Source organism: Desmodus rotundus, chromosome 12 (genome assembly GCF_022682495.2).
Source record: "Desmodus rotundus isolate HL8 chromosome 12, HLdesRot8A.1, whole genome shotgun sequence".
Lineage (NCBI taxonomy): Eukaryota > Metazoa > Chordata > Mammalia > Chiroptera > Phyllostomidae > Desmodus > Desmodus rotundus.
Genome location: NC_071398.1, coordinates 68,159,721 through 68,185,094, shown reverse-complemented (window position 1 = coordinate 68,185,094; position 25,374 = coordinate 68,159,721). Strand labels below are relative to the sequence as shown.

The 25,374-nt window shown below is 38.0% G+C and overlaps 1 protein-coding gene across 2 annotated transcripts; it reads left to right on the top strand.

Moving 5' to 3' along the window:
- Positions 1-1,330: 1,330 nt before the first annotated feature.
- Positions 1,331-22,996, top strand: SEC22B (SEC22 homolog B, vesicle trafficking protein). Of its 2 annotated transcripts, XM_053915443.2 has the most exons (6): positions 1,338-1,540; positions 6,748-6,843; positions 8,935-9,044; positions 11,724-11,884; positions 14,331-14,477; positions 21,043-22,996. In XM_053915443.2, exons 2-6 carry the CDS (start codon positions 6,829-6,831, stop codon positions 21,195-21,197), a joined length of 588 nt encoding a protein of 195 aa, XP_053771418.1. In that variant the 5' UTR covers positions 1,338-1,540; positions 6,748-6,828; the 3' UTR covers positions 21,198-22,996. The 2 variants fall into 2 exon arrangements, with proteins under 2 accessions (XP_024426052.1, XP_053771418.1); XM_024570284.3 differs by lacking the exon at positions 6,748-6,843 and having other exon boundaries at positions 1,331-1,540.
- The last annotated feature ends 2,378 nt before the right edge of the window (positions 22,997-25,374 follow it).

Here is a 25,374-nt window from a genome sequence, read left to right as displayed (position 1 = left end):
TCATCTTCAAAACCTAGCTCAGTGTCTGGCATATAATTAGGTACTCAAGAATTGTTTAAGAATAAATGGACACAAGCCTTTATTGCTTCCTTTGATCTCACGGGTAAATTCTCTGCAATCTTCTGCTAATGGAACACCGTCCTATTTTAGCAGCTTAATTTAAATTGATGTACATATGTGCTTTACTCAGTTTCTTTGTTAAGAGTTAAGAAGTTGCTGGCAGGTCTGATATTCAAGACTTCTGTCTCCCACACACTCCGCACCCCACCCCAGTACAGCGTTTACAAGCTTCGTGATCCTTGTATTTGACCTATTTCACAGTGTTGTCAGGTTTCAGGCAAAGGATATACATAAACTTTATAAACTTTAAATTCCGAACGATGTGTGTTACCACCACCCCCCGTTTTTTCATTCAGTGTAAAAACGTTGAGAACCTCCAGACTTTTATCACAGTGTTTGCCATTATCTAGTCCTGTATCTCCCAAAGGACCAAAGGGCAGGATCTTAAATGCAACTTCTGGTGTGAACGAGATGATGCTGATCAAGTCAAAAGCAAAAGCAACTCAGATTTCAGAGTTCCTGAGGTCTAAGTGCCCAGGGCTGTTTCATACAGAGACAACTCTGGCATTCTCCCGATGGCTGGCTGCTCTGTGACCTAAGATCAGTTATTCACATATACAACACATATTTTTTACCAGAAAATGTTCAAGGATCCGTTCGTGGGCCATAAACAAGCAAAAAAAAAAAAAGACAATAATTTCTGCCTAGAAATATATGAACATAGACAATATTATGTATAGAATATATAATATCGAAAATAAAAAATTAAATATGAAAATATGTAAGCCTTGGCTGGGTAAATCAGGGGGTTAGGCCTTTTGTCACAACAGGGCAAGGTTCCCGGCCAGGGTACACAGGGAACTGTTGTAGCAGGGGAGGGTGCATAGATAAGTGGAACAGATGGATGTTTCTCTCCTCCTCCCTCTCTCTCTCTCAAATCAATAAAATGGGGGGGGGGGAAGAAAAATGTAGCCCGATTTGTTTTGTTTTGTCTATTATACACCCTTTATCTAAGTACCCATCAATTCCCACCCTCCTTCCCAGCCCTCTCCCCAAATTTAGAGTTTCAAGAACTAGAAAATTCTGATTCAGCTTGTGTGCCACGTCCCTTCAAGGGTTAAGGCTTACTGGAGGCTCGAAATCCAGAAAAGTGAGCGGGGCCTTGGAAGATTCTGAAGGTGGAGGAGAGACCACGGAACTAGTGTTCCGGTAGTTGTGATTCTCGGAGGGAAGCCAATTCTGGGGACCGGTAGTGGAAAGCTCTGGAGCTTGTTTCCGGCCACCTCAGCGGGAAGCGGAGACAGAAGGGGCTGGATCTTGGGGAAGTAAGGTAGTGATAGAGCTCTTGTAGCGGCGGAGGAAGTCCACCCTGCGGGCCGGTGTTGGGTCCCTGTAACCCGTGAAGATGTTGTTGCTCACGATGATCGCCCGAGTGGCGGACGGGCTCCCGCTGGCTGCCTCGATACAGGAGGACGAACAGGTGAGCTACTAGATCCCAGCGACCCCAAGTACCTGCCGGAATGTTGTGCTCTCAGCACCCGATTCCTTCTTAGGACGCTGGAGACCTTGTGACTTCTCAGGCACTCCCGTCCCCTCTGAAGTGCGCTTTTATCTTTTGATTTTGGAGAGACTACCTGTTAGAAGAAATCTGTTCTGAGGGCGGAGGTAGATTTTTGTGTTACCTGTTTCTCTTAAAACGAACGAACAAACATCGCTCTGGAGAATGTCGGCTGATTGTGATTACCTAGTCTTTTGTAACTCTTTAGGGACTTTGTCAAAATCCAGGATTTATAAAATTTTGCTGCTGATAAGGTTGAGTGACGACAGGTCCTGGTTTAAATCAGCTCCTAAATTCTTCAACTCGAGCACCTGATCCTTGACCTAGCTTGCTGACATCTTTTGAAAGTGGGTGAGGTAATATTGCCACATATGCGCACCTGTTTGAAGTTCAGTACAGTACCTTCTTTCAAGGTTATGTTGAATTCCACCTCCTTCAATAAAGTCTTACTGTTGGAATTCTAACTCCTGTGTAATATTCCTGTTATGTTTTATACCTTTATCTTATTATTTTTCTTTGTCTTAATAGAGTTTCCTAGCAGGCAAACGACAGATTTTAGTCATCTTGATGTTTCCCATAGCATTTACTACAGCAGCTTTATGCTGGTAGGTGCTCAAAAATATATTGAATTTATTAAAAAACAACAACTCCAGACATCTTGAAAGGGAGGTCCTTTGTGATTCAGACTCACAAGAGAAATTTCTAGTGTGAGACAGGTTTCTGGAGCAAGGTTGGAAGGTCCTGCAGAAGGGAGTCTGAGAATGAAATTTTATAATGTATTTAAAGTAATCAATTTTATATTACAACCTAAGTAGTTTTAGGGAAAAAAATACCTCAAGGCCTTAAAATATATGAGTTGTAGGAAGAATTATTTTGCACATACCTTTAACTTGGATTTTTCATTCATATATTCATGCAAAGAAAAACTGAGCACATGAAGTGTGTTAATGCAGGGGATTAGGGGACATAGTCCCTACTTTCATGGAGCTTAGAGTTTAGGAGAAAAGCCAGATAACTAATAATTATAATGTAGTGTAACTGATACAGAAGGGGAAGAATGTTCTGTGGTTGAACATGGAAAAGGTATGGTACCCAAGTTGATTTGGGGAGATCAGGAAAATCTCAGAAGAAATGACATCTAAAAAGGCTGTAATGTCTAGTAATAAGGAAGGCTTTTCTTTGGTTATATGCCTTTGTAGGTTTGGTCTAGAGATATGTTTATTTTTGCTTTTAGAATAATAGTGATACAGATTTTGAAGTTGCATGGTTTGCCAAGTGAAATATTTTCTATTAGTTCAACACAAACACTGATACAAAATGTGAAAAAAAAATGGAGCATGGCCTGAATTTTAAATTGTGAAATATTTTTCTCTTTTCCAATTTGTCAGGTTTTTCTAAGACCACTCTGCAGAAGGAGAGAGTGAAAGTTTATAATGGAAAGTGATTTGAATAGGCAGGATGATGTAGGAAATATTTCTTAAAGGATATGTTGTTTGACTGAGAAATAGTTTTCCCAAAGTGAGGGAAGTCTGGTCAGTTTTCCAACTATTGCATTGAATTTCAATGTGGGCAAAGAGTACAGAATGGATTTGAAGTCACCTTAGTATTAGTGGGCCCTTACTCTCTACCTTGATACTTTATTGAAAAATTGATTTATTATTGTATGTATCTTAATTTTCTAAATTAGGTATTGGTTTACCAAGGTGGGTTGCTTTGTTCAATTGACAAGGAAAGAAACTTTACACAAAAAGATTTTTTTGTGATTGTAATTCCATGGTGATTTCCTTTCAGAAATGTTGACTTTGAATGATAAAGTCCTAAACTTTTAATATCTGCAAAAATATCAACTGCAGGCTAATTTTTACCAGTACAATACTATACAGAATGTTTATAGAATGCTCCATGCTGAGCCTGTTAAGTGAATGATGCCATTCAATTTTCATACTCATAGGTACTGTTATTATCCAAATTTATGGATAAGGAAGCTCTGAGGCTTAGAGAGGATAGGTCTCTGGAGTAAAGTCACACAGCTTATGAATAGCACAGTGGAATTTTTTATCAAGGTTTCCTAACTTTGGCACTGTTGACCTTTTGGGATGGATAATTCTTTGTTGTGGAAAACTGTTCTGTGTGTTATAGAATGTCTTGCAGCATCCCTGGTCTCTACACCTTAGATGCCAGTAGCATTACCTCCACCCTCCCTTCAGTTGTGACAACCAAAAATATTTCCAGACATTTCCAGGTGTACCTTGGTGGGGTTGGGGCAAAATCAACCCTGGTTGAGAACCACTGGTTTTTAATTACTATCTGTCTGACTCCAGACCACAGCGTTAGTACCTAACCACTACACTTTACTGCCTTGTTCTAAGGCTTTTTAGTAATGTATTTACATCCTAGGAATCCAGAAGTAACTTTTAAGAAATGGATATCTTGACCAAATAGTTTTATAGTAAGCACCTTAATTGTCCAGGCCAAATAATTCAATGTACCTTTTCAGTTATTAACATTGATAAAATAGAAACCATATTTTAGGTAGTTACTAGGTGCTAATCTCTGTACAAGCTGCCTTATTACTGCATTTGAATGGTTATTTAGATAATACAATAGAGAGTAAAATTAAAAAATGATGTAGGCAGAATATCTTATGTACTGTTTCATCTGTGCTTAACTAGAAATGAGGGCCTGGGCAGGTAGAGAGATGAATTTTTCTCTTCAAACCTAGATTCCGTAACTGATCATCTATTTCCTTTCTTTCTTCCATCCTGCTGTGTTGCTCCTTTCAGATGTCTGCAGTTTCTTCATTTACCTTCCTGTTCTACCTCAAAGTGAATCATGCTCTCTTCTCTTTATTTTGCCCTAGCTCTGTGGACTTGAAGACCTAGTAGGAAACAAGAAAGCAGATAGTCTGTTTATAGTTAAACGAATTTTGATTAATCACCTTACTGTAATTGCTTTTAGAGGAAAATGGTTGGTTCTGGTGCTTCTGGCCTTTGACCAGTTGAATTCAACAGGAATTTAATAATGATAAGAGTTTCACTAAACATTCTTGTAAGGCAGAAGATGGGATCGATACAACTAGTTGTTCCGCAGTCCTAGTGACAGCAATAAAAAATACTGTGGTTGTGTGGCAAATTACTACCCTCTACTTTTTATATTATAAACAGAACCGAATCCTAAATATGCTACTGGGTGACCTCAGGTTAGTTTCAGAGTTTGTCCAGACATTCACATCCTCTTCATTATTGGATTACTAACAGATATCCCATTACCGTGAATACAGGTTTAAGTCTGTTCTGGGTGAAGTAGGAAACAGAATTAGGATATCTAATCTATTTTTAGGTAGACTGGCTGACTATGGGCCCTTTGTGACTTTAACCTTGAAAGCAAACTGAGGGTTTATCTGTAAAGCAGTGATTATATTGTGAGGTTTAGATCCTAGCTGCCAGAGGTTTTCTTGACATTTCCTATGAATTCAATTTAATATTAAATGGTGAGAAAGCACCTAGAAGGTGGATCTGCTATCATTGGAGCAGTGTTTTTGTTTTTTTTTTTTAAGGTTTTATTTATTCATTTTTAGAGAGGAGAATGGAGGGAGAAAGAGAGGGAAACGTCAATGTGTGGTTGCCTCTTGCGTGCCCCCCACCCAGGGACCTGGCCCACAATCCAGGCATTTACCCTAGACTGGGAATCGAACCGGGACCCTTTGGTTCACAGGGCAGCAGCACTCAATCCACCAGCCAGGGTGTGAAGCAGTTCAGTTGAAGGGGTGGTATAGTGTGCTTAGGAGCAGGAGCTCCAGAGTTAGATTGCTTCTGCTTGGGTTCAAATGCTGTCCCCTTTCCTTTTTTGACCCCCAAGTCCTTGAGCAGTTTAAATTCTCAAATATAAAGTAAACTTAAGGTGCTCACCTGCCTTTACCTGTCAAAAAAGAAATCTGTGGTTGTAGATATTTTAAAAATAGCAGTGTATGAGTTCCATGTGCAATATGCTGGTTTAGTTTGATTGGGGATAGAGATTGTGCATGAGTGGTTTTTTTGTTTGTTTTTTAAGATCTCTAGGTGATTCCAGTGTGAAGCCAAGGTTAAAAATCATTAATCTACGTTGATATTATTTCTTGGCACTTCAGTAGTGTTTTCAACTTTATTTACATTCCTTTTATCTATTGTTGTGGGATCAGAATTCTTTTGAATGCCACTTAATGGGAGGGGGAAGCAAACAAATTAGCAAGTACCATTCAAACTTAGGATTGTAGGATATTGTGCACTAGTTCAAAGCGTGTGATATATATATATATATATATATGTGTGTGTATATATATATATATATACACACACACACACACACACTTTCCTTTACTGGCTGGCCAGTTATGAAAAAATATGTGCATATATGTATATATACATATGCATGCAATATTGTTCCTGATAGCATATAATATTAATTATTTTAAAGTAATATATGAAACTGTATATATGTACATATATACACAGGTGCATGCATATATATAGATAGATAGATAGATAGATAAAGAAGTATTTCTCAAGTGAACAGCATTATAACAAATCATAACTATAAGAACGGTGCTTAACTAGATAAATATACCAAATGATAGTTTTAGTGGTCTCTACCTAACTCCCCTGGTTCACCTCATGCTTATTTACTTCCCTATTCATATTTAAATTTTCAGGTTACCATTTTATTTTATTTTATTTTATTTTATTTTATTTTATTTTATTTTAATTTTTTTTATTGAGGCACAAATGACCTATAACATCATATTAGTTTCAGGTGTACAGCATGGTGATTCGGTATTTGTATATACTGTGAAATGGTCACCACAGTAAATCTGGCTGCCGTCCATCACCAGACATGGTTATGATTTTTTTTTCTTGTAATGAGGACATTTAAAATTCACTCTTAGAAACTTTCAAATATGTAATACATTATTATTAATATTTTAATATTAGCCAATAAATTAGATCCCCATGACTTATTTATTTTATAACTGGAAGTTTGTACCTTTGGATCCCTTTCAACCATTTTTACCCCCTACTCCTTTTCCCTCTGGCAACCACCAGTCTGTTCTCTGCATCTGTGAGCTTCGTTTTTTGTTTTGTTTTGTTTTTTAGATTTCACATATCAGTGAGGTCACACGGTATTTGTCTTTCTCTGACTCATTTCACTTAGTGTAATGCCCTCAAGGTTCATCCATGATGTTGCAGATGGTAAGATTCCATTTTCTTAATGGCTGAATAGTACTCCATTGTGTATATATACCCATCTTCATTCATTGTTCATCCGTTAATGGGCACTTAGGTTGTTTCCATATCTTTGCTATATAAATGTTATGAATGTTAAGCGTGCATATATCTTTTCAAATTATTGTTTTCATTTTCTTTAAGTAACTACCCAGAAGAGGGATCACTGGATCTTATGATAGTTTTTTTTTTTAAATCTTCATTCGAGGACGTGTTTGTTGATTTCAGAGAGAAATGAAGGGTAGGGGCGGGGAGAGGGAGAGAAAGAGAGAAAGAAACATCAAAGTGGGAGAGAAACATCGATCAGCTGCCTCCCATAGGTGTCCCAACAACTGGGGACCAAACCCGCACCTAGGCATGTGCCCTGACCAGGAATCAAACCCGCAACCTTGTGGTGTATGGGACAATGCTCCAGCCAAGCTACCCAGCCAGCCAGGGCAGAAGTTCTGTTTTTAATTTTTTGAGGAACCCCCACACTGTTTTCATAGTGGCTGTACCAATTTACATTCCCACCAACAGTGAAAGAGGGTTCCCTTTTCTCTCTGTCCTCCCCAAAACTTGTTATTTTCTTGTCTTTTTGATATTAGCCATTCTGATAGGTGTGAGGTGATCTTATTGTGGTTTTGATTTGCATTTCCAGTTCTCCATTTTAAATATAGCTATACTGGTACATTGCTTATCTGCCACTTAAACAATTTTTTATTGCTTCCTTGTGTTTACTCTTATAGCTCAGCGGTTTAGTATCTAGAGTTTTAAGATTTAATTTTATACTTTTTCAATATTAGACCTCACATCCAGACTGGGGGCAAACCTTTGCATATACACTTTTTGATTTAAACATGTAGTTATTAAACATCTATCATGGAGACACCGTATCAATCTTTCAAACCAAAATAAATAATCCCAAAATAAAATAATTCCTTCCCATCACATGACAGAAGTTTTCCCCCTGTGTGTAGGGGAATAAGTAATGCATATTTGCTTTCTATTCTTCATGCATTTCTCTCCCTTTTGGATCTTGCAGGTTAGTGAGGGATGATTTTTCTCCTTTTGATGACACTGCTCTTTCCCCCAGTAGACCTTCCCTCTTTTTCTTTTAAACAAAATTATAAAATCATTTAGAAATTGTTCAGGGAAATATTATCTATAATTCTAGCATCTGAATATTATTTTCATATTTTTATGCATATACCCCTTGTTTTTCAAACTTTTGCTATCCGGACTCGGAAACCAAATATTTATTTAGTAGAGGATATTGGACATTATAGTTTTTGTCCTTACTCTTGTTCCTTTTTACTTGGTGGCAGTTACAGTGTTCATAAGAATTCGAACAGTCATCGGTGCACACGCTTACTTTTGCTGAAATGCTCAATACCGTAACTTTGTGGAAGATTTTGCTTGACATTCCAGCATAAAAATAAAACTCACCAGTTTGCTGTTCCCAGGATTTTTCCCGAGTACAGAACAAGTTCCGAGTACAGTTCTATGCCAGTAACTATACAAGTGAAGTGGGTTATGAGGAGGCACTGGCCTGGTAGGGGAAAGAACACTGGATTGAAAGTTTAGAGTACCTCAGAGATGTAAATTAGAGCGTAGGGAATATAGTCAATAATGTTGTAATGACCACGTATGGGGCCTGGTGGGTACTGGAGACATTGTGGGGAGCACTCTGTGAGCTACGTGATTGTCTAACCACTGTGCTGCACATCTGAAACTAGTGCAGAATAATATTGAATGTAACCTGTAATTGAAACATTGAAAAAGAGGTCATTTTGTAAAAGCACAACAAAAAGAAAGTTAAGAGTGCCTTAAATATAGTTGAAAAGTATGCTTTTTCTTCTTAGCAAATAACTAATGATTTATTTAGTTATTTGAAAACTAGGAGTTTGATTTTCTTTTTTGCTATAAAACGAGGCCTGTTTGTTAAAATGAATGTTACTAACCTGTAAATGAAGGACCTTATTCACATAGTGTCCTCATACTCTGATTCTCCTCACTAATTTATAGTTTTTTGAGTGTGTGTGTAGAAATTTCTTAAGTGAAAGTGTCTTCTTGCAGTCTGTCCGAGATCTTCAAAAGTACCAGAGTCAGGCTAAGCAGCTCTTTCGAAAGTTGAACGAACAGTCCCCAACCAGATGCACCCTGGAAGCCGGCACCATGGCTTTTCAGTGAGTACGCCCTGATTTCTTTGTGATCATTCCAGTGTGAAATACACTGAGTGCGAGCAACACCTGAAGAGAACAGTAACAATTTTTTTAAAGTGAAGGTAACTTGAAAAGTATAGTGTCTTCATGGAAGCAACTTCCCTAGCTCTAATTCTGTAAAACTGGAATCGTGGTTTGTTTATTCGACTTGCACACAATAATTTAACCTGTTATCCTGTGTCTAGTGAATGCTGTACCTATCATGCAATGCAATAATAGGCAGCTTTTTGCTTTGGGACATTCATAGAGCCAGGCACGTGTAGGTTAGTACCCTGCTCAAACATTTACTGAGTTTGAAGTACATATGTGCTTTACTCAGTACATCAAAATAGGGAAAGTAATCATAGTTTTGATTATACATGGAGGGAATCCATATGTCTCTTTTAATTGTTTGCCTGGCACATAGAGAATAGTCAATAACCATTAGTTATTACTTAGAAAAAAAGAAAATTATAAAAAATACTTTAAGAGCATTCCAATTAGTGGTTATAGATAATGCATATAGCTGAGAGAGGGATCAAAGACATTTTATTAGATTTCAAATTATGCACAAATAATTGGTATTAAATGTTGAATGAATGTGAAGTTTGAATGTGATAAAACAGGAAGGATTAAAGAAAAGAGAGGATAAGAAGAGCAGAGAAAAATATAAAAGGACTAGCTGAATAAACTTGCTATTTTAAGAACTCAGATACTAAGGTAATGTAGACCTGGGAGTGACCTTCTGTATTCAACTTAAAAGGAAAAAAAAAAATTCTACACCCACCAAAAATAAACAAATAAGCATAAAAACCAAAACAAAAAGACATGGCCTATTGGTTAAAGTATATTAAGTTTCATAAGGTATTAATTTGTGTAGTATATAAAACATTTTCTACAAATCTAATTTTTAATGTCAAAAAGTTATAGGCACTGAATTATATAGTACCTTTATCTCTATCATGGGTTAGGAACAAAAGAAACCAAAAACCTAGTGGAGTTCTCATAGAACTGAAAACTGATTTCCCTTTGCTTTGTTCCTTTAGGACCTTTATACTTATCTCAACCTTCATTTCCATCTAAGAGCTATTTCTTAAAGATTTATTCTTTGCCAGACCACGTTTTAAGTCCTGTCTTTAATGGCCATAGCTGTTAATGAACTTACCCTCTTATTAGCAGAGAGATGCATATGCAAGCAACTATAAGGCAAGACATGCTACCATTGGGACATAACTGAAATGCTTTGGGAACAGAGAGAACAAAGCAATAAATTTCCATTTGTAGGGAGTTTGAGGAAAGGGGATAGAGAGAGAGTATAGAGAAATTTCATAGAAAAATTATAGTAGAATTGAGCATATGAAAATTAACAAGGTTTCCTCAGGTACATAAAAGAGTATTACAGTTAGAATAATACTATGTAAGTAGAAGTCCACAAGGATTCGAACGAACCTAGCTTGTAGGAGAAGAGCATGTCAGAGAATAGCGTGTCCTAGAGTGTATTAGGAAATGTGGTGCAATGTGGCCTACACTTGTTTTGGAGGGCTACAAATACTATGCCAAGGAATATGATTTTCTTTTATGCATACTAGGGAACCCCTAGAGATTTTAAGTAGGGCAATATGTTTCTTTTCACTTGTTAGGAATAAAACTGATGGTTTAGATTAGAAGATGGTTTAGACTGGTCGCAAGGAGACCAGTTAACTCAGGTGCCCAAGTGAGAGATAGGACAGCAGAGTTATTATTATCGTCAGCATCATCACTGTCATCATCATCGTTGTCATCATCATCATCATCATCATCATTATTTCAAAGGGCCTGAGAGATCACACAATAGACTATAAATACTACTCTGTGGAGTTCTAGGATGCCTTAGGAGCAGGGGTATATGTGTGTAATACTTTAGGCCCTTAGACTCCTACTTAAAGACTTATTTTATTTACTATACGTATTGGTTTCCTGAATGTAATTTTTGCTAAAAAAAAAAAAAAAAGACCACAGTGGCTAAAAAGACATTTGAAAATCACTGAGTAGCCTAACTTCTTTCCAAGAGTGTGCCAGGAATGTAATCATGAAGCCCCTTCCAGAAGGCCAGGAGGCTCACTGCTCACTCTCACAAGAGGAAGTCGTTCTGTTACTGGGTAGTTTCCAGTTGACACAGAGCACACCTACCCTAGATATTAGGGAATGTCACTAGTCCCGAGGTTGTTATTTTCTGTACCCAGTAATATTGTGGCATTAACTTCCAACTTTTAAGTATCCACACAATTTTTTAGTTTCACTGTTTTTCTTACAGCTAGAAGGAGTTTAAAACTGTGTATACTAGTTTACCATATGTAATCAAAGGATGGATATAGTCACAACTCCATGGTTTCAAGAAAAAAGCCTTAGGTATTAGGATATTTTAATTGAAGAATTATATAGTGAATAGATAATTATAATAAACATGTCTAGATACTCCTTTTGCAATATACTTCTAATAATGGAAAGATATTTGCTTCTAATTCCAAGGATTTATGGTTTCAAGTTGGCTTTCTGACTTAGTTAGCCTCAAAGGGCTTGGGTTAGACTATTTTTAAAAGTTTGTATGGCGCTGAGAGTCTGCTTCAGATTGTTAGAGGTATTGTTACTCTACAAAACACTTTTCTTGCTTTTTTGTTCCTCCAGCTACATTATTGAGCAAGGGGTGTGTTATTTGGTTTTGTGTGAAGCTACCTTCCCTAAGAAGCTGGCTTTTGCCTACCTAGAAGATTTGCACTCAGAGTTTGATGAGCAGTATGGGAAGAAGGTGCCCACTGTGTCCAGACCCTATTGCTTTATTGAGTTCGGTAAGTATTGCTCCTTGTCTCTGGGTCTAGGGAGCAAAGAATATGGAAAAAGCTATTTGTTATGCTGCTATAATTTTCACATAATTGTACTGATGTGTACTTACTGGAGTTTCGGATTCTGCCTCTCCCGTTCCACCTCTTTTTATTCTTTTGAATGAATGGGGCTTTCTTCTTATAAGTAATTTTTTCTGGTCTTTTGATCTTTTCCCCATAGAACTTGTTGCCCTTTGCCCTTTTCAGTTATTTGGTTTGATTCTTCATTAGGCTCAAGAACTGTGCCTAAAGATCTACTTGATTGGCATATAATAGCTGAGTTCTTTCCCCAACCCCACAGACACATGCACTCACTTGCACACTCACAGTAAAGCTCATTTTATGGAGGTCAGAATTTGAAAATCAGAAGAATGGTGTTTTGTTTCTTTTAGAAAAGTAAGATTCTCTAATTTTAACGAAAAGTACTGGAAGATAGATGTCATCAGGGGATAACATTTACTACATGCAGAAGTAGTGAATACAGGTGTTGATATCTATATAAGAATTACAGACTCATATCACTGTTCAGACCTGTTAAAGTATCTGATGGCAATAGGTCAGTGGGAATGTCCCGAGTACAGCAAGTAGAGGAGGTGAGAACAAGTATGCTCAGACTATATAACTGACATTTTTAGTTAAAAAAGAAATTGGTTTTTACTATCTCTGAGATTCTGAACTGTTTCAAGTTTTCCAGATAAGATCATCTTGCTTTTTAGAAATAAATAAAATTTAGCAAAATACTCCAGTGTTTTATAACTCCAAACTCTCCAAGTGCTAATTTTTTAAATGTCTTTTTTTTCAAATTTTACTTTTGTAGATAATAGTGATCCAGTAAACCCAAGAACAAAATAAGACTACTGTTGTCAAGGTCACACAGGAAATAGTTGATACACTCAAATTAGGTTAAAGGTTTATATGCAAAGATATGAATGGATTATAGGTGAACTGCAAGGTATTGGACAGTAATCATTACTATCCCTAGGCCTGGAGAGATGAGATGAAGGAGCAGTTTCTGAATTGGGGAAGGAGAAAATTTGATAAAGAGAGCCAACCTGAGCCCTGGCTGGTGTGGCTCAGTGGATTGAGCACCAATCTGCGAACCAAAGAGTCATAGGTTTGATTACGCAGTCAGGGCACATGCCTGAGTTGCAGGCCAGATCCCCAATTGGGGGTGTGCGAGAGGCAACCCACATTGATGTTTCTCTCCCTCTCTTTCTCTCTCCCTTCCCCTCTCTCTAAACATAAATAAATAAAAAATCTTAAAAAAAAAAAGAAGGCCAACTTGAGCTGTAACTTTTGGTGGAGGGATAGTGCCAGCCCAAGGTGACTTCTCAGGGAGGAGCTAGAGGAATAAATACCCTGATGTCACTGTTCACACTTCTTTCCTACTCTTGGGGCCCCCCCTTTAGCTGAACATAACTGGAAGCTATGGGACAAGGAGCCCATTGATGTAGCCTATGCAGGTCAGCTTCCCAAGGCAAAAGCAGGGTGCAGAAGGGTGGAGAGGAGATCTGAAGAGGCAAATGAAAGGCACCCAGCACACATAGTTTGAGATTTTTGCCAAATGTTTAGAACATAATAATGTCATTCTTGTACTTTTGAGAAATATAGACATGGGCTAAATATGAATGAGACTGCAGTTTTATAGTGGCTATTTGGGAAGCACCCTAACATATGTTTGCTTTACCTGAAGTTTACAAACAGTGAAATTGGGAATGTATGTTAAAGAAAATGCTTTAAGACAATTTTTTCAACTTTTTTAAAAAAGATTTATTTATGTTTAGAAGGAGGGGAAAGAAGGGAGAAGGAGAGGGAGAGAAACATAAATGTGTGGTTGCCTCTTGCATGCCCCCTACTGGAGGCCTGACCCCCAACCCAGGCATGTGCTCTAACTGGGAATTGAACTGTCGACCCTTTGGTTTGCTTACCAGCACTCATCCACTGAGCCACACCAGCCAGGGCTTTTTAATGCCCACTTATCAACTTTTTAATGATAGGGTGACTCTTTTGCCATGTTAGTCTGTAGAAAGGCTAGGTCGTTGCCAGCATCTTTTTCAGGGAATGTATCGAGTTAAGTAATGAAACCCTTAGGGTGCTTGGAATACAGTTTGAAAATTTCTGCTTTCAGGAAAGGCTTACAGTAGTGGGTCTTAATTTCTCTAAGGATCCTGAGAGCAGATACTTCTAATTCAAAGTTGTGCAAAGGGCCTTTTTTCTGAATGGTCATCTAATTATATTTTTACATTTTACAAATGAAGACATCAGAACTCAAATTTTGATACTTATTCAAGTGCTTGGTTTAACCATGGGGAGTTGCAGTCAAGGACTGAACCCAGAACTCCATATTGCCTACTTCAGTATTTTGAAGGACATGAAAGAAGTCATTAATGGTCGTTTTTCTTCATCATCCTAGAGACCTACATTCAGAAAACCAAGAAGCTCTACATTGACAGCCGTGCTCGGAGAAACCTAGGCTCCATCAACACCGAATTGCAAGATGTGCAGAGGCTTATGGTGGCCAATATTGAAGAAGTGTTACAACGAGGAGAGGCACTCTCAGGTATCTGAAAGCAATATGGGTCTTAGGAAGAGGTGGTTCTCACTCCACAGGCAAGGATAGTTTATATTGGGGTACCTTTTATGCTGCCAGATTCTACTGAGCACTGTTAAGAATTCATCTCTCAAAAATAGATTACATTGTAAAACTTCCAATATGTTTTTTCCTTGCATGGTTAGTTTTTGTGGAGTTGGAACTATGGAAGGATCTCATTCCATATCAGAAGTAATTACTGTGTCTAAGATATTTACAAAATTAAGTATTTACAGGAACACCTACATAAGTTAAGGGAAATGAGAGGAAATCGTCTATCGCAGTGGTTTCCTGAGTAGGCACTTCGGCTGACTTTACTGCTGCCAGAGCAAATGTTATAAAATGCCATTTTCATCAAGGCATTCCTCGGCTGAAAAACTTTAAAATCTCTTACTGCAAGATAAGATCTAGTCTGGTCTCAGCTTACTTTTCATTCAGTCAGTCATCATTATTGAGTACTGGCAATGCTCAAAGCATTGTGTTCTCTGTGATGGAAGATAAGGAGATTACGAGCTGCTCTCCTTCCTGGTTCACAAACATTCTGACTCATTCTGGTCATCCTGGAACTGTTCTTTAAAATCTAGATAACAACTACCTGTCTCCTTTTTTTAAATTGATTTTTTTAGCGGGAGAAGAAGTGGGTGGGGAGAGAGAAGAGAGGTATCGATTTGTTTTTCCACTTATTTATGCATTCATTGGTTGGATCTTACATGTGCCACGACAGGGGATCGAAACAACAACCTTGTTGTATTGGGATAATGCTCTATGCAAGTGAGCTAGCCAGCCGGGGCAGGACCTTTCTCTTTGCAGAAGCCTTTCTCATCCTTAGAGCCCACATCACATTAAACTCTTTAAAGCACTTAGCTACATATGTGGGGTTTTTTTTTTTTAGCATATAATGGGGTGTTTGTATATAAATGTGTATATGTTCTTGTTTACTTATTTACCTGAAATATAAATATATGTTTAATATATAAGTGTATATTTATATTTAATGTTGAAGTGTTTACATAAGTGTTTAAATGTTAACTGAAGTGTTTAATGTGAGAATGTACTATTTAAAAGTAGTGCTTATGTTTCATGTCTATTTCATATACTTCTTTTATGCTTCATAGTAATGATCACACGTAGATATCTTAATGACTATTTCTTGAATTTAACCTTGCTACCTATTCATGAATCAATTTTTTAAAATTACATATTGTAAAATTGAACATTAGTAGTAAAAAGTTGTCCCAGTGAATAGCTTCACACTCTTTAAACATCAAATTTTGAGTGAGTCTGTGTATATTTTCATCATAACAGACTTATAGTTTCTCCCTGGGATAAAATAGACTTGCACAGGAATTTTTTAAAAATTCAAAATATGTACTATATTGGTTAGTTTTTCAAAAGTGTAAAGAATTCTCTCCTAGGGCTTTGCTGGGTGCTACATAGCTGATATGCCAATTGAGAAAGAAATATTTACATTTAAGCCCTGGCTAGAATGGTTCAGTTGGCTGGGCATTGTTCTGCAAAGCTAAAGGTTGCTGATTTGATTCCTGGTCAGGGCGCATGCGGGGTTGTGGGTCAGGTCCCCAGTTGTGGTGCGTGCGAGAGGCACTGATCGATGTTTCTCTCCCTCTTTTTCTCCTTCCCTTCCCTTCTCTCTAAAAATAAATAAATAAAACCCCAAAAATAAAAATAAAAATAAAAACATTTATACCCTAAAGTAACTTGGTCTGATTGGGGAAAGTAAGAAACATTGTCACAGAGTAATTTATAGATGGTATAAGGAAACAAACATCAATTGACTGCTTTGTGCCAGGCAGTATGGTAAGGGGACTACATATATCTTACTTACTTTTTAGAGTAATCCCAGGTGAGGTGGGTGGTATCAAACCAGTTTTACAGATAAAGCATCAGAGACTCAGAAAAGTCGAGTGGCTTACTAAAAGTCCCCCTGCTAGTGCCTGGTGGAATTTGTTGTCCACAGAGTCGTCCATCTTCAGCATAGGATAGTTTTAAATAGACATATAGACAATGAGAACTATAAAAATGTAGAAGGAAGTAGATAAATGTGAACTGAGCAGGAAAGACTTCTTGAAATTTGATAAATCAGGAAGGAGCGAAGAGTGGTATTTTAAGAGAAAGAAAAAGCATTTCTGAACAGAGCGTTTGTGAGGGACAGTGAAAAGATTAGCCTACCTCAAAAAATGTTTTATTCTCTAAGCTTCTTCATAATAAGAATCCATCTTTTATGCCTTCTTCTCTTTCTAATTTTTTAAGTTGTATAATTAGTTGTATAATTAGTAGAGTTATACAATCTACTTTGCATTTAAGACCCAAGAATAGGTCTTATGGGTTCTTTCAGCAAGATCAAATTATGCCCCTTTTTTTCTACCTAAATATACCTGTTTCTTTTAAGCCATGGATTTCATTCAAAGGTATCACCCTACTAGACTATAAATTCCACAAATACAGGGATCAAAAAACCACGTTTGACCATCATTGTATCTTCTGCACTTCACATAGTGCCTTCATGTATTTGCTTAATGACTTTTCCCAGCAGTAGCTTTGTATTAATGCTATTATGTGCTTCTGAATGTTCCTATGTAAAGGAATGCTCTTACCTTTTATACTTATTTCATATTTCACATGTTTGTTCCTCTGCCCAGTTATTCTCAGTGGATTTAGATTCACTTAGCAAATACTAACTTAATGCGCATTGACTATACGCCAGACTCTGTCCTAGTTACTGGCAATATAGCTATCAACACAGTAGTTAAACACCTCTGTCCAGTAGGTTATACACTCTAGTAGACTGGTTAGAAAGATTCCTTACAGCACTGTCATGGGTATTGCTCAGCCTATAACTTTTTTTTTAACATGACTAGGTGTTTTTCTTGTAGACAAGTTGATAACTTAGATATAGCTGTCATGCCTGTGTTGTTAAGTAATGCCACATTTCTCAATCAAACCAGTCCGTTAGGCAACTGCAAATATTCCAAAAACATTCTCTGAGGGAGAACAAGCAAATTCAGATTGCAAAATAGTTTTTCAAAAATTTGAAGAAGTGCATTGTTTAATCAAAATTCATTTATGTCACACTGAGAGTTTGTTTTTATTGTTCAAGTATGCTGTATACTTTAGTCCAGTCCAGCTTGTGTCTGTTTGGCTATTTCTCTAAGTGCTCAGTTCACAATTATAAGAAGATAATGACATTACAAATGTCCTTATAGGAAAAATAAATGTTGCAAAAGATTCTAAAAAGCTTGATTTAGTAGATATTAGTAGTTTTCCAGCACCTATTATTGTATTGTAAGGACAATACAACTTAAGTCTGTTGAGTATAATTGCTGGAGAATCTTAGAAATTTGGCATTCACCATTGAAATAAAGCTTAATACTCAGTGTTTGGTTCATTGAATTTTCTGGGTACATGAGTCTTACTTTACATACATTATTGTTTTTCATAATATGAGAGAATATGATTTAGACCATTGGAAGATTATGGAGATGCTTAGGTCAGCCAGCATTTCTCAGATGTTTACCATATGCAGGCATTGCGCTCACTTTAGAGGCATTCTCATGTCCCTGTACTCTGGCGATAAGTTTCTGTTATCCCCATTACATGTTGAATAGATGATAAAACTGGGTCTTTAGAGAGGCTGAGTTGACCAATGTCACGTGGCCGGCGCATCTGAAATTTGAACCAAAGAGTCAGAGGCCAAAGTCTGCACTCTTAACCACTTCACTATACAGCCTCAAGAATTTGAGCATAGTTTGGCCTGATAATTTTAAAATGCATTGTAGAGGGACTTCTGGTCAAGATGGGGCATAGGTGAACACAGCTTGCCTCCTTGCATGGTCACATCAAAGTTATGACTGAAATATAGAACAGCCATCACTCAGAAGTGGCAGAAATCAAGTTCAGTGGGAGTCTGACAACTATGGAATTAAAGAAACCACATCCATCCAGACTGTTAGGAGGGGCAGAGATCGAATCGGTTGGTCCCACATTCATGTGTGGTGGATAAAAATTCTGGGAGGAATATCTCAGGGGTGAGGATTCCCAGCCCCCTACCAGGACCCCTAGCCCAGGGCCAGTGACAGGAAGATAAATCCCCATAACTTCTGGCTGTAAAAAACAGCAGGGATTGAGTTAGTGGAAGAAACTTCTAGAGTCCCAATCAGTTCCACTTAAAGAACCCACCCACAAACTTACTCAGACCTACTCCCTCTGAGCTCCAGCATTAGGGTAGCAGCTTGAAAGGCACCATGGCATACAGGGAGTGACTCAAGTATCTGGCATCTGACACCTTTTTTTTTTTTAGACAGAAAGGCAGTCAGAGCCACAGAGCCAGCAGATATGTGCCATATCTGAGAATCCATCAACGTGGCTAACATTGTGCCACCCTGGAGATCCCCTGAGGCTCCATCCTGCCCAACTTACAGCTATTAACAGTAGCTTTTCCATAGGAATGGCTGGTCTTGGCTCACGCTTCACAACTTCCTAAATCCTTTCAAACAAGCAACAGCTGGACTCAGTGAGCCACCAGCCCCTGTACCTCTTGCTCAGTGGCTTCAGACATGGCACTAGCAGCAGCTAGCCTAGATTCACAGCTTGTCTTCCCCTGGAAATCTCCAAGCCCAGCACAAGTAATAGCCATCTCAGATTGCTTTATAGCTGAAGTAAGGTTGCCCTGGGCAAAACACATGTTGGGGGCTGACCTTGGCCTTCACCACCTGGGAAACCACAGGGCCTGCACACCCAGTAGACAGCTATAGACCACATCGGAGCACCACCACCCTGCCTCTGCACAACTGATCCTCTGCGGAGGGCAGAGGTTGGTGGTCAGTGGTCACAGCCAATCTTTGCAACTGACTGGCCTGGGTAAATCCCTCCCATTGACCTGCCAACAGCAACCAAGGCTCAACTACAAGAGGAAGGTGTACTCAGCCCACACTAAGGGGGCACCTCGAATACCCAGCTTGGGTGATTGGGGAGGCTGTGCCAGTGGACCCCACAGGACACCTACTACATTAGGCCACACTACCAAAACAGGGAGTCATAGCAGCTCTACATAATACATAGAAACAAACACAGGGAAGCTGCCAAAATGAAGAGACAAAGAAACATAGCCAAATGAAAGAACAGATCAAAACTCCAGAAAAAGAGGTAAATGAAATGGAGATAAGCAATCTATCAGATGCAGAGGCCAAAACACTGGTTATAAGGAGGCCCAAGGAACTTAGTGAGGACCTCAGCAGCATGAAAAGATCTAGTCAGAATCAAAGGACACACCGATTGAAATAAAGAACAATTTACAGGGAAACAACAGTAGAGTGGATGAACCTGCGAATCAAATCAATGATACAGAACATAAAGAAGCAAAAATCAGAACAACAAGAAGGAAAAGGATTCCAAAAAAATGAGGATAGTGTAAGCAGCCTCTGGGACAACTTCAAGCATTCCAACATTTGCATCATAGGGGTGCCAGAAGAAGAGAAAGAGCAAGAAATTGGAAATCTATTTGAAAAAATAATAAAAGAAAGCTTCCCTAACCTGGTGAAGGAAATAGACATGCAAGTCCAGGAAGCAGAGAGTCCCAAACAAGATGGGTGCAAAGAGGCCCACTCCAAGACATCATAATCAAAATGCCAAAGGTTAAAGATAGAATCTTAAAAGCAGCAAGAGAAAAGCAGTCAGTTATCTACAGCGGAGTTCCCATAAGACTGTCAGCTGATTTCTTAAAAGAACTTTGCAGGCTAGAAGGGACTGGCCTTCTAGCCTGCAAAGAAATATTCAAAGTCACGAAAAGCAGGGACCAAGATTACTCTACCCAGCAAAGATATCATTTAGAATTAAAGAGCAGATAAAGAGCTTCCCCGACAAGAACAAACTAAAAGAATTCATCATTACCAAAGCATTATTATATGAAATGTTAAAGGGACTATTTAAGAAAAAGAAGTTCAAAACAATGAATAATAAAATGGCAATAAATATATACTTATCAACAATTGAATCTAAAAAACAAACTAAGCAAACAAGAACAGAGACAGAATCAGGTATATAGAGAGCTTTTTGATGGTTGCCAGATGAGAGGGGGATGTTGAGGTTGGATGAAGAGGTAAGGGGATTACGCAGTACAAATAGGTAGTTACAGAATAGCCATGGGGATGTAAACTACAGTATAGGAAATGGAGTAACCAAAGCACTTACAGGCATGACACATGGACATGAACCATGGTGGGGAGATTGCTTGAGGGAGTGGGGGTGCTGGGTGAAGTGGGGCAAAGGGGAAAAAATCTGGACAACTGTAATAGCATAATCAATAGAATATAATTAAAAAAATAAAATGCATTGTAGATTTTTTCAGTGTTTTAGGATCATGGGTTAATCAGTACATACTACCTTACCCTTACAAATGATAATTTAAGCTTCATTGTGGTTTGGTATAGTGTCACTCATTTTGGTTATTTTTATGTCTTAATGCATTTGATAAAACACTTCCAGGCACTAATTAATATTTTCCTTTTTTCTTCTTTGACAGCATTGGATTCAAAGGCTAACAATTTGTCCAGTCTGTCCAAGAAATACCGCCAGGATGCGAAGTACTTGAACATGAGGTCCACATATGCCAAACTTGCAGCGGTAGCTGTGTTTTTCATCATGTTAATAGTGTATGTGCGATTCTGGTGGCTGTGAAGTAGTGAATCCGGTCACTGGCAAGGGAGAGCCTAGAACCCGGCAGGTGTATGTTTTCAGGAAGCTGAGCTCACAGAGATGTGTATTAGAATCCAAGTGGAACGAATGCCTCTAAGGACTTTGCAAGAAAAGACATATCCTGAAAATGAAAGATGACGCCTCATTTAATAAAGCTTAACCCTATGTAGAAAGTCTCTTTGGGGGGCAGAGGCTTTCTCTGGGTGCTAAGCCATGTATGTTAGGGAACAGTAGGTTGTTTTGTTTTATGTTTTCTCTCCCAGTTGTTTTACGTTTTTTAAAACAGCACTGAGTGGGTCATTCTCATTCTCAGTTGGAGCCATCAGTGAGATTTCACTTAACCAACCTGTGCTAGCAACAGTCGGAAATTCCTTTGGAGAAGGCCGTCCTCTGGGCAGGTTTTTGACTCTGTCTGATCAACATTCCTTTTGTTGGTGACATTTGTGATTTTCAGTAATCTGAGTTTTTTGATGGCCTTTTAAATAAGACTCCAGTATGTGAAGGTTAATTGCTGTGCTGCAAAGATCTTGTCTGTTGGCCCCTGTAGCAAGTTAACCTTTGTTATTTTCCTTTTATATTTTGCTTATTGCACAATTGCTTTAGGGTTAAACGAATTATATCAAGATGCCTTGAAATTATATTATAGCACTCCTTGATTAAGAAGCTAAAATGTTTTCTGTCATTTATTCCTTACAAGACTTAAATTTGTTTGGGACATTCTTAATTTTATTTTTGAGCATCTGGTTTATGTTAAGATGAGTGAGCATAGCATACATATAGCCAGAGGCCCCTGACTTATGAAAGGAAAGGCCCAGCTCATAACTACAGCTTTGTTTTGCCCCTTTCTCACTTTTTCCGCCACGGTTTTCCCGCTGTCTTTTCTCCTTGCCACAGTTTGTTAACATTTTTAAAATTCTTGCCCAATAGTTTCATGTCCCATAAGCATCCTCTCAGGACAGTCTCAAATTTCAAAATGGAGAATGTTCAGCTCTGTAGTTAATTAAATTTAAGTTCTTTGCGGAGTGACTACTCAAACACTAAATATATTTATCTGAAAAAGTCGCTGAGAGCTCCTCACACCTGCTTCAGTTTATGTAAATTCTCTGAGAATGGTCTAGAGCTACATAACTCATTTATAGCAGCTTCTATTAACAAATAAAAGTACCTATGATTTTTTCCCTTTTTTGCTCAGGGATAATGGGGATTTCCTTTTACCTTCTGAGATAGAATTTTTTAAATGGGAGAGTAGGCCTTTTCAATATTGTCACAAGGGTCTGCAGTATAACCTGTAACTCCTACAAATACTGCAAATATTTCTTTAAATTGTACAGGGAAACAAGCCAACTTCTTAACATCTTTGGAAAGAACTTTAACCAGTAAGTAATTTTGTAACTATGGGGTCACCAAAGCTACTGTCCTGATTCCTGATAGAGACAAAAATTCTATTTCCTTGTAACAAGGCAAGGAGAAATGCTTATTTTATTCCTGATAATTTCCAGAACTAGAATAAAAATTTTTTTCTTTCCATTTTGGACCTAAATCTGCCGATTGGCATTTTGTGCATGAAATATGAAGTTACTCTTTTTTATAGAAAATAAGTCCCTGAAAGGCTTGTCCCTAAGTAATGATGTTGGTAATAAAAGCCTTTGAAAGGCTGAAAAGCTATGTGGTGGCACCAAAGCATTTGGTGCTTCTCTGGGAGTGCAGAGTGGCAGCTCGTTGTCGAGAGTTGCATGTTGTAACCAAGTGGTCAGCAGTGAAATAAATACTTCTAGAATGTTCCCTTCAGTGTGAAGTTTTGTTACTTAGTTTATTTATGTGCATATGACCTAGGTATATTTCTACCTAAACTCAGTGAGCTAGTTAAAAAAATGAGAAGAGGGATTGTAGAATGACAAAGGAATTTAAAAAAGTGGTTTAAGATTATGATGGTAGAAAAAGAACAAGACTGTTATAATGTGGCTCCTACTTCTCTTCTTTATTGGAAGTAGTGGGAAGGGAAGATCTGTAACCAAACAGAATAGAGAGTGTAGTGTACAGGGAGGGTTATCAGGGGCACGTTGAGAAGACACCTAGTTTACTTGGGGAAGGAGTGTGGTAAGAAGAGGAGAGTGGGGTATTCCAGACAGAGTCAATGGCTTATACAATGTCATGAGTTAAAAGAATAAGGTGCATTTTGGGAATTGTAATTAGCTGGTTCAATGTACCTGGTAGGGTAAGTGTAGGCAATGGAGACTTAGGAAGAAGAGCTAGACTGGTCCACTACCATAGAGTGACTTGTCTACTATGCTAAGGAGGGTAGGTTACACTCATGTCAGGGGCAAGAGGTGACATCAGATTTGTAGTTTCAAACGATCATTCTGGCCATAGTGTAAAAGGTAATATTAGGGAGGGATAAACCTAGAAGTAGGAAAGTGCAACTAAGGAGCCATCAAAGGTAAAATGAGACATAGGAGACAGGTTTCAAATGATTTCCAAGAAAGGAGTTATCCCAGGTGCCAAATAATAGCTAACACATAATGCTTTCTTTATTGGGAGCTAATTTAATTTTACACTGAAGTAAGTACTGCTCACACAATGTGAGTGAATAAACTTTTTACAAAGGATACCACTCAGAGGTACAGAGAGTTAATTTTGTCCAAAGTTGCTGAGTTGGAAAGTGATGGAGCTGAGATTTTCCAGAGTCTGCTTTCTCCATTCTACTACCCCACCAAGTGGTCAAATAAGTACCAAACAATATTTTGAATTTAGCAATTAGCAACTTAATCACGCAGACAGAAGGAATTCCAGAGAACTGGGGACAGAAGTCAGATCAGGGAGGTTGAGGATTGTGTGAATTACTAGGAAGAACTACTCTTATAAGCAGCTTTTCTGGTTACAACACTGAACTTCCCAAGATGCTTATTAAATTAAGAAATCTCACAAATGTTAAAATACAGCAATATTTGGCCAATTGTACATCTGTTCATTTAAATGTCAAAGTGGTTCTTAAGCTTTTTGGAAAGCCTTTGAAAATCTGGTGAAAGGTATATGCCTTTACCCCAGAAAAACATTCACATGAACATGCATACTGAGTATCACAAACAACATCAAGGAATCAAGAACTCCATAAAGCCTGTTCGTAACCCAGTGGTCCGTGATCCCCCAGGTAAGGTAAGAACCCCAGATATATAGAATGTGGAACTCAAAGGTAAGTACCCAGAAGCCTTGGAAACTGTCCAGCTCTGGTGAATTGGAAGAACTATATAGTTTGAACTAACTTTGTGGATGAGATGCATTCTTGAAAGATTGTCTGCAAAAAAATTTTGTCTATTTTCCTGTAGTACATTTTAGGGAACAGGTTATACAGAAAAATATTTTGGTCTCAGTTCTGCAAAATCACATTTAAGGATCTTAAAGTTTTCTACTTTTTATCAGTAGGAAGTCTAGCAAAAGCAAGTTAAGACAAATGGATAATTATTTTTGCACACACAGTGTTTAATGCTTCATGTATAAGAAAACACCTCATAATTTAATTTCCCATCTTATTGGGACTTTATATGACTAAAGGATTGAACATTGGTGGCTACGCAATTAAGGCTTTTTGTATTTAGCAAAACTGATTGAACCCTCCCCTGCTTGTCTTCAAACAGCTCAGCAAAAAGGTGAAGTGCAGTGGGTGGATAGATGTTTTTACTATGATTACAAATAAACTGATTGGACCAAATAGCTTGTACTGTAAAGGTCCCCAAAGAAAACTTACAGCATGTTACATAATTTGAGGTAGAATGGGCAAATTGAGTCTCATACCCTATTCTTACTCATCACAGTGAAGGTTGACCCAACAGTGTACAACTATCTCCAGAAGTTTAGTCACTCAGTTCTAATAAAGTTTGTTTCAAGTGCTGTAACTGAAACCATGTTTTAGATTAGAAAAACTGTTAGAAATTTAACTTTCATATATTAATCAAGACATCCAGTTTTTTTCTTCCATAACATTCATGTACTGAGCACTATGTATTAGGCATTTTACACATGTTATTACCATCCTCATCACCATTTTCCCAGCTTGCCCAAGGCCACATAGCAAACTGAAATACTTCGGTTCAACTCCAGAACTGCTGGCCACCTACCCAGCACACCATTCTGTTTCCTGCTCCTGAATAATCATGCAGACATG

Excerpts from the sequence above, each read along its gene's own strand:
- SEC22B (XM_024570284.3), top strand. The coding sequence starts at position 1,466 with ATGTTGTTGCTCACGATGATCGCCCGAGTGGCGGACGGGCTCCCGCTG. Across the intron at positions 1,541-8,934 it reads CGATACAGGAGGACGAACAG|TCTGTCCGAGATCTTCAAAA; the intron begins GTGAGCTACTAG and ends GTCTTCTTGCAG. Across the intron at positions 11,885-14,330 it reads CTATTGCTTTATTGAGTTCG|AGACCTACATTCAGAAAACC; the intron begins GTAAGTATTGCT and ends TCATCATCCTAG.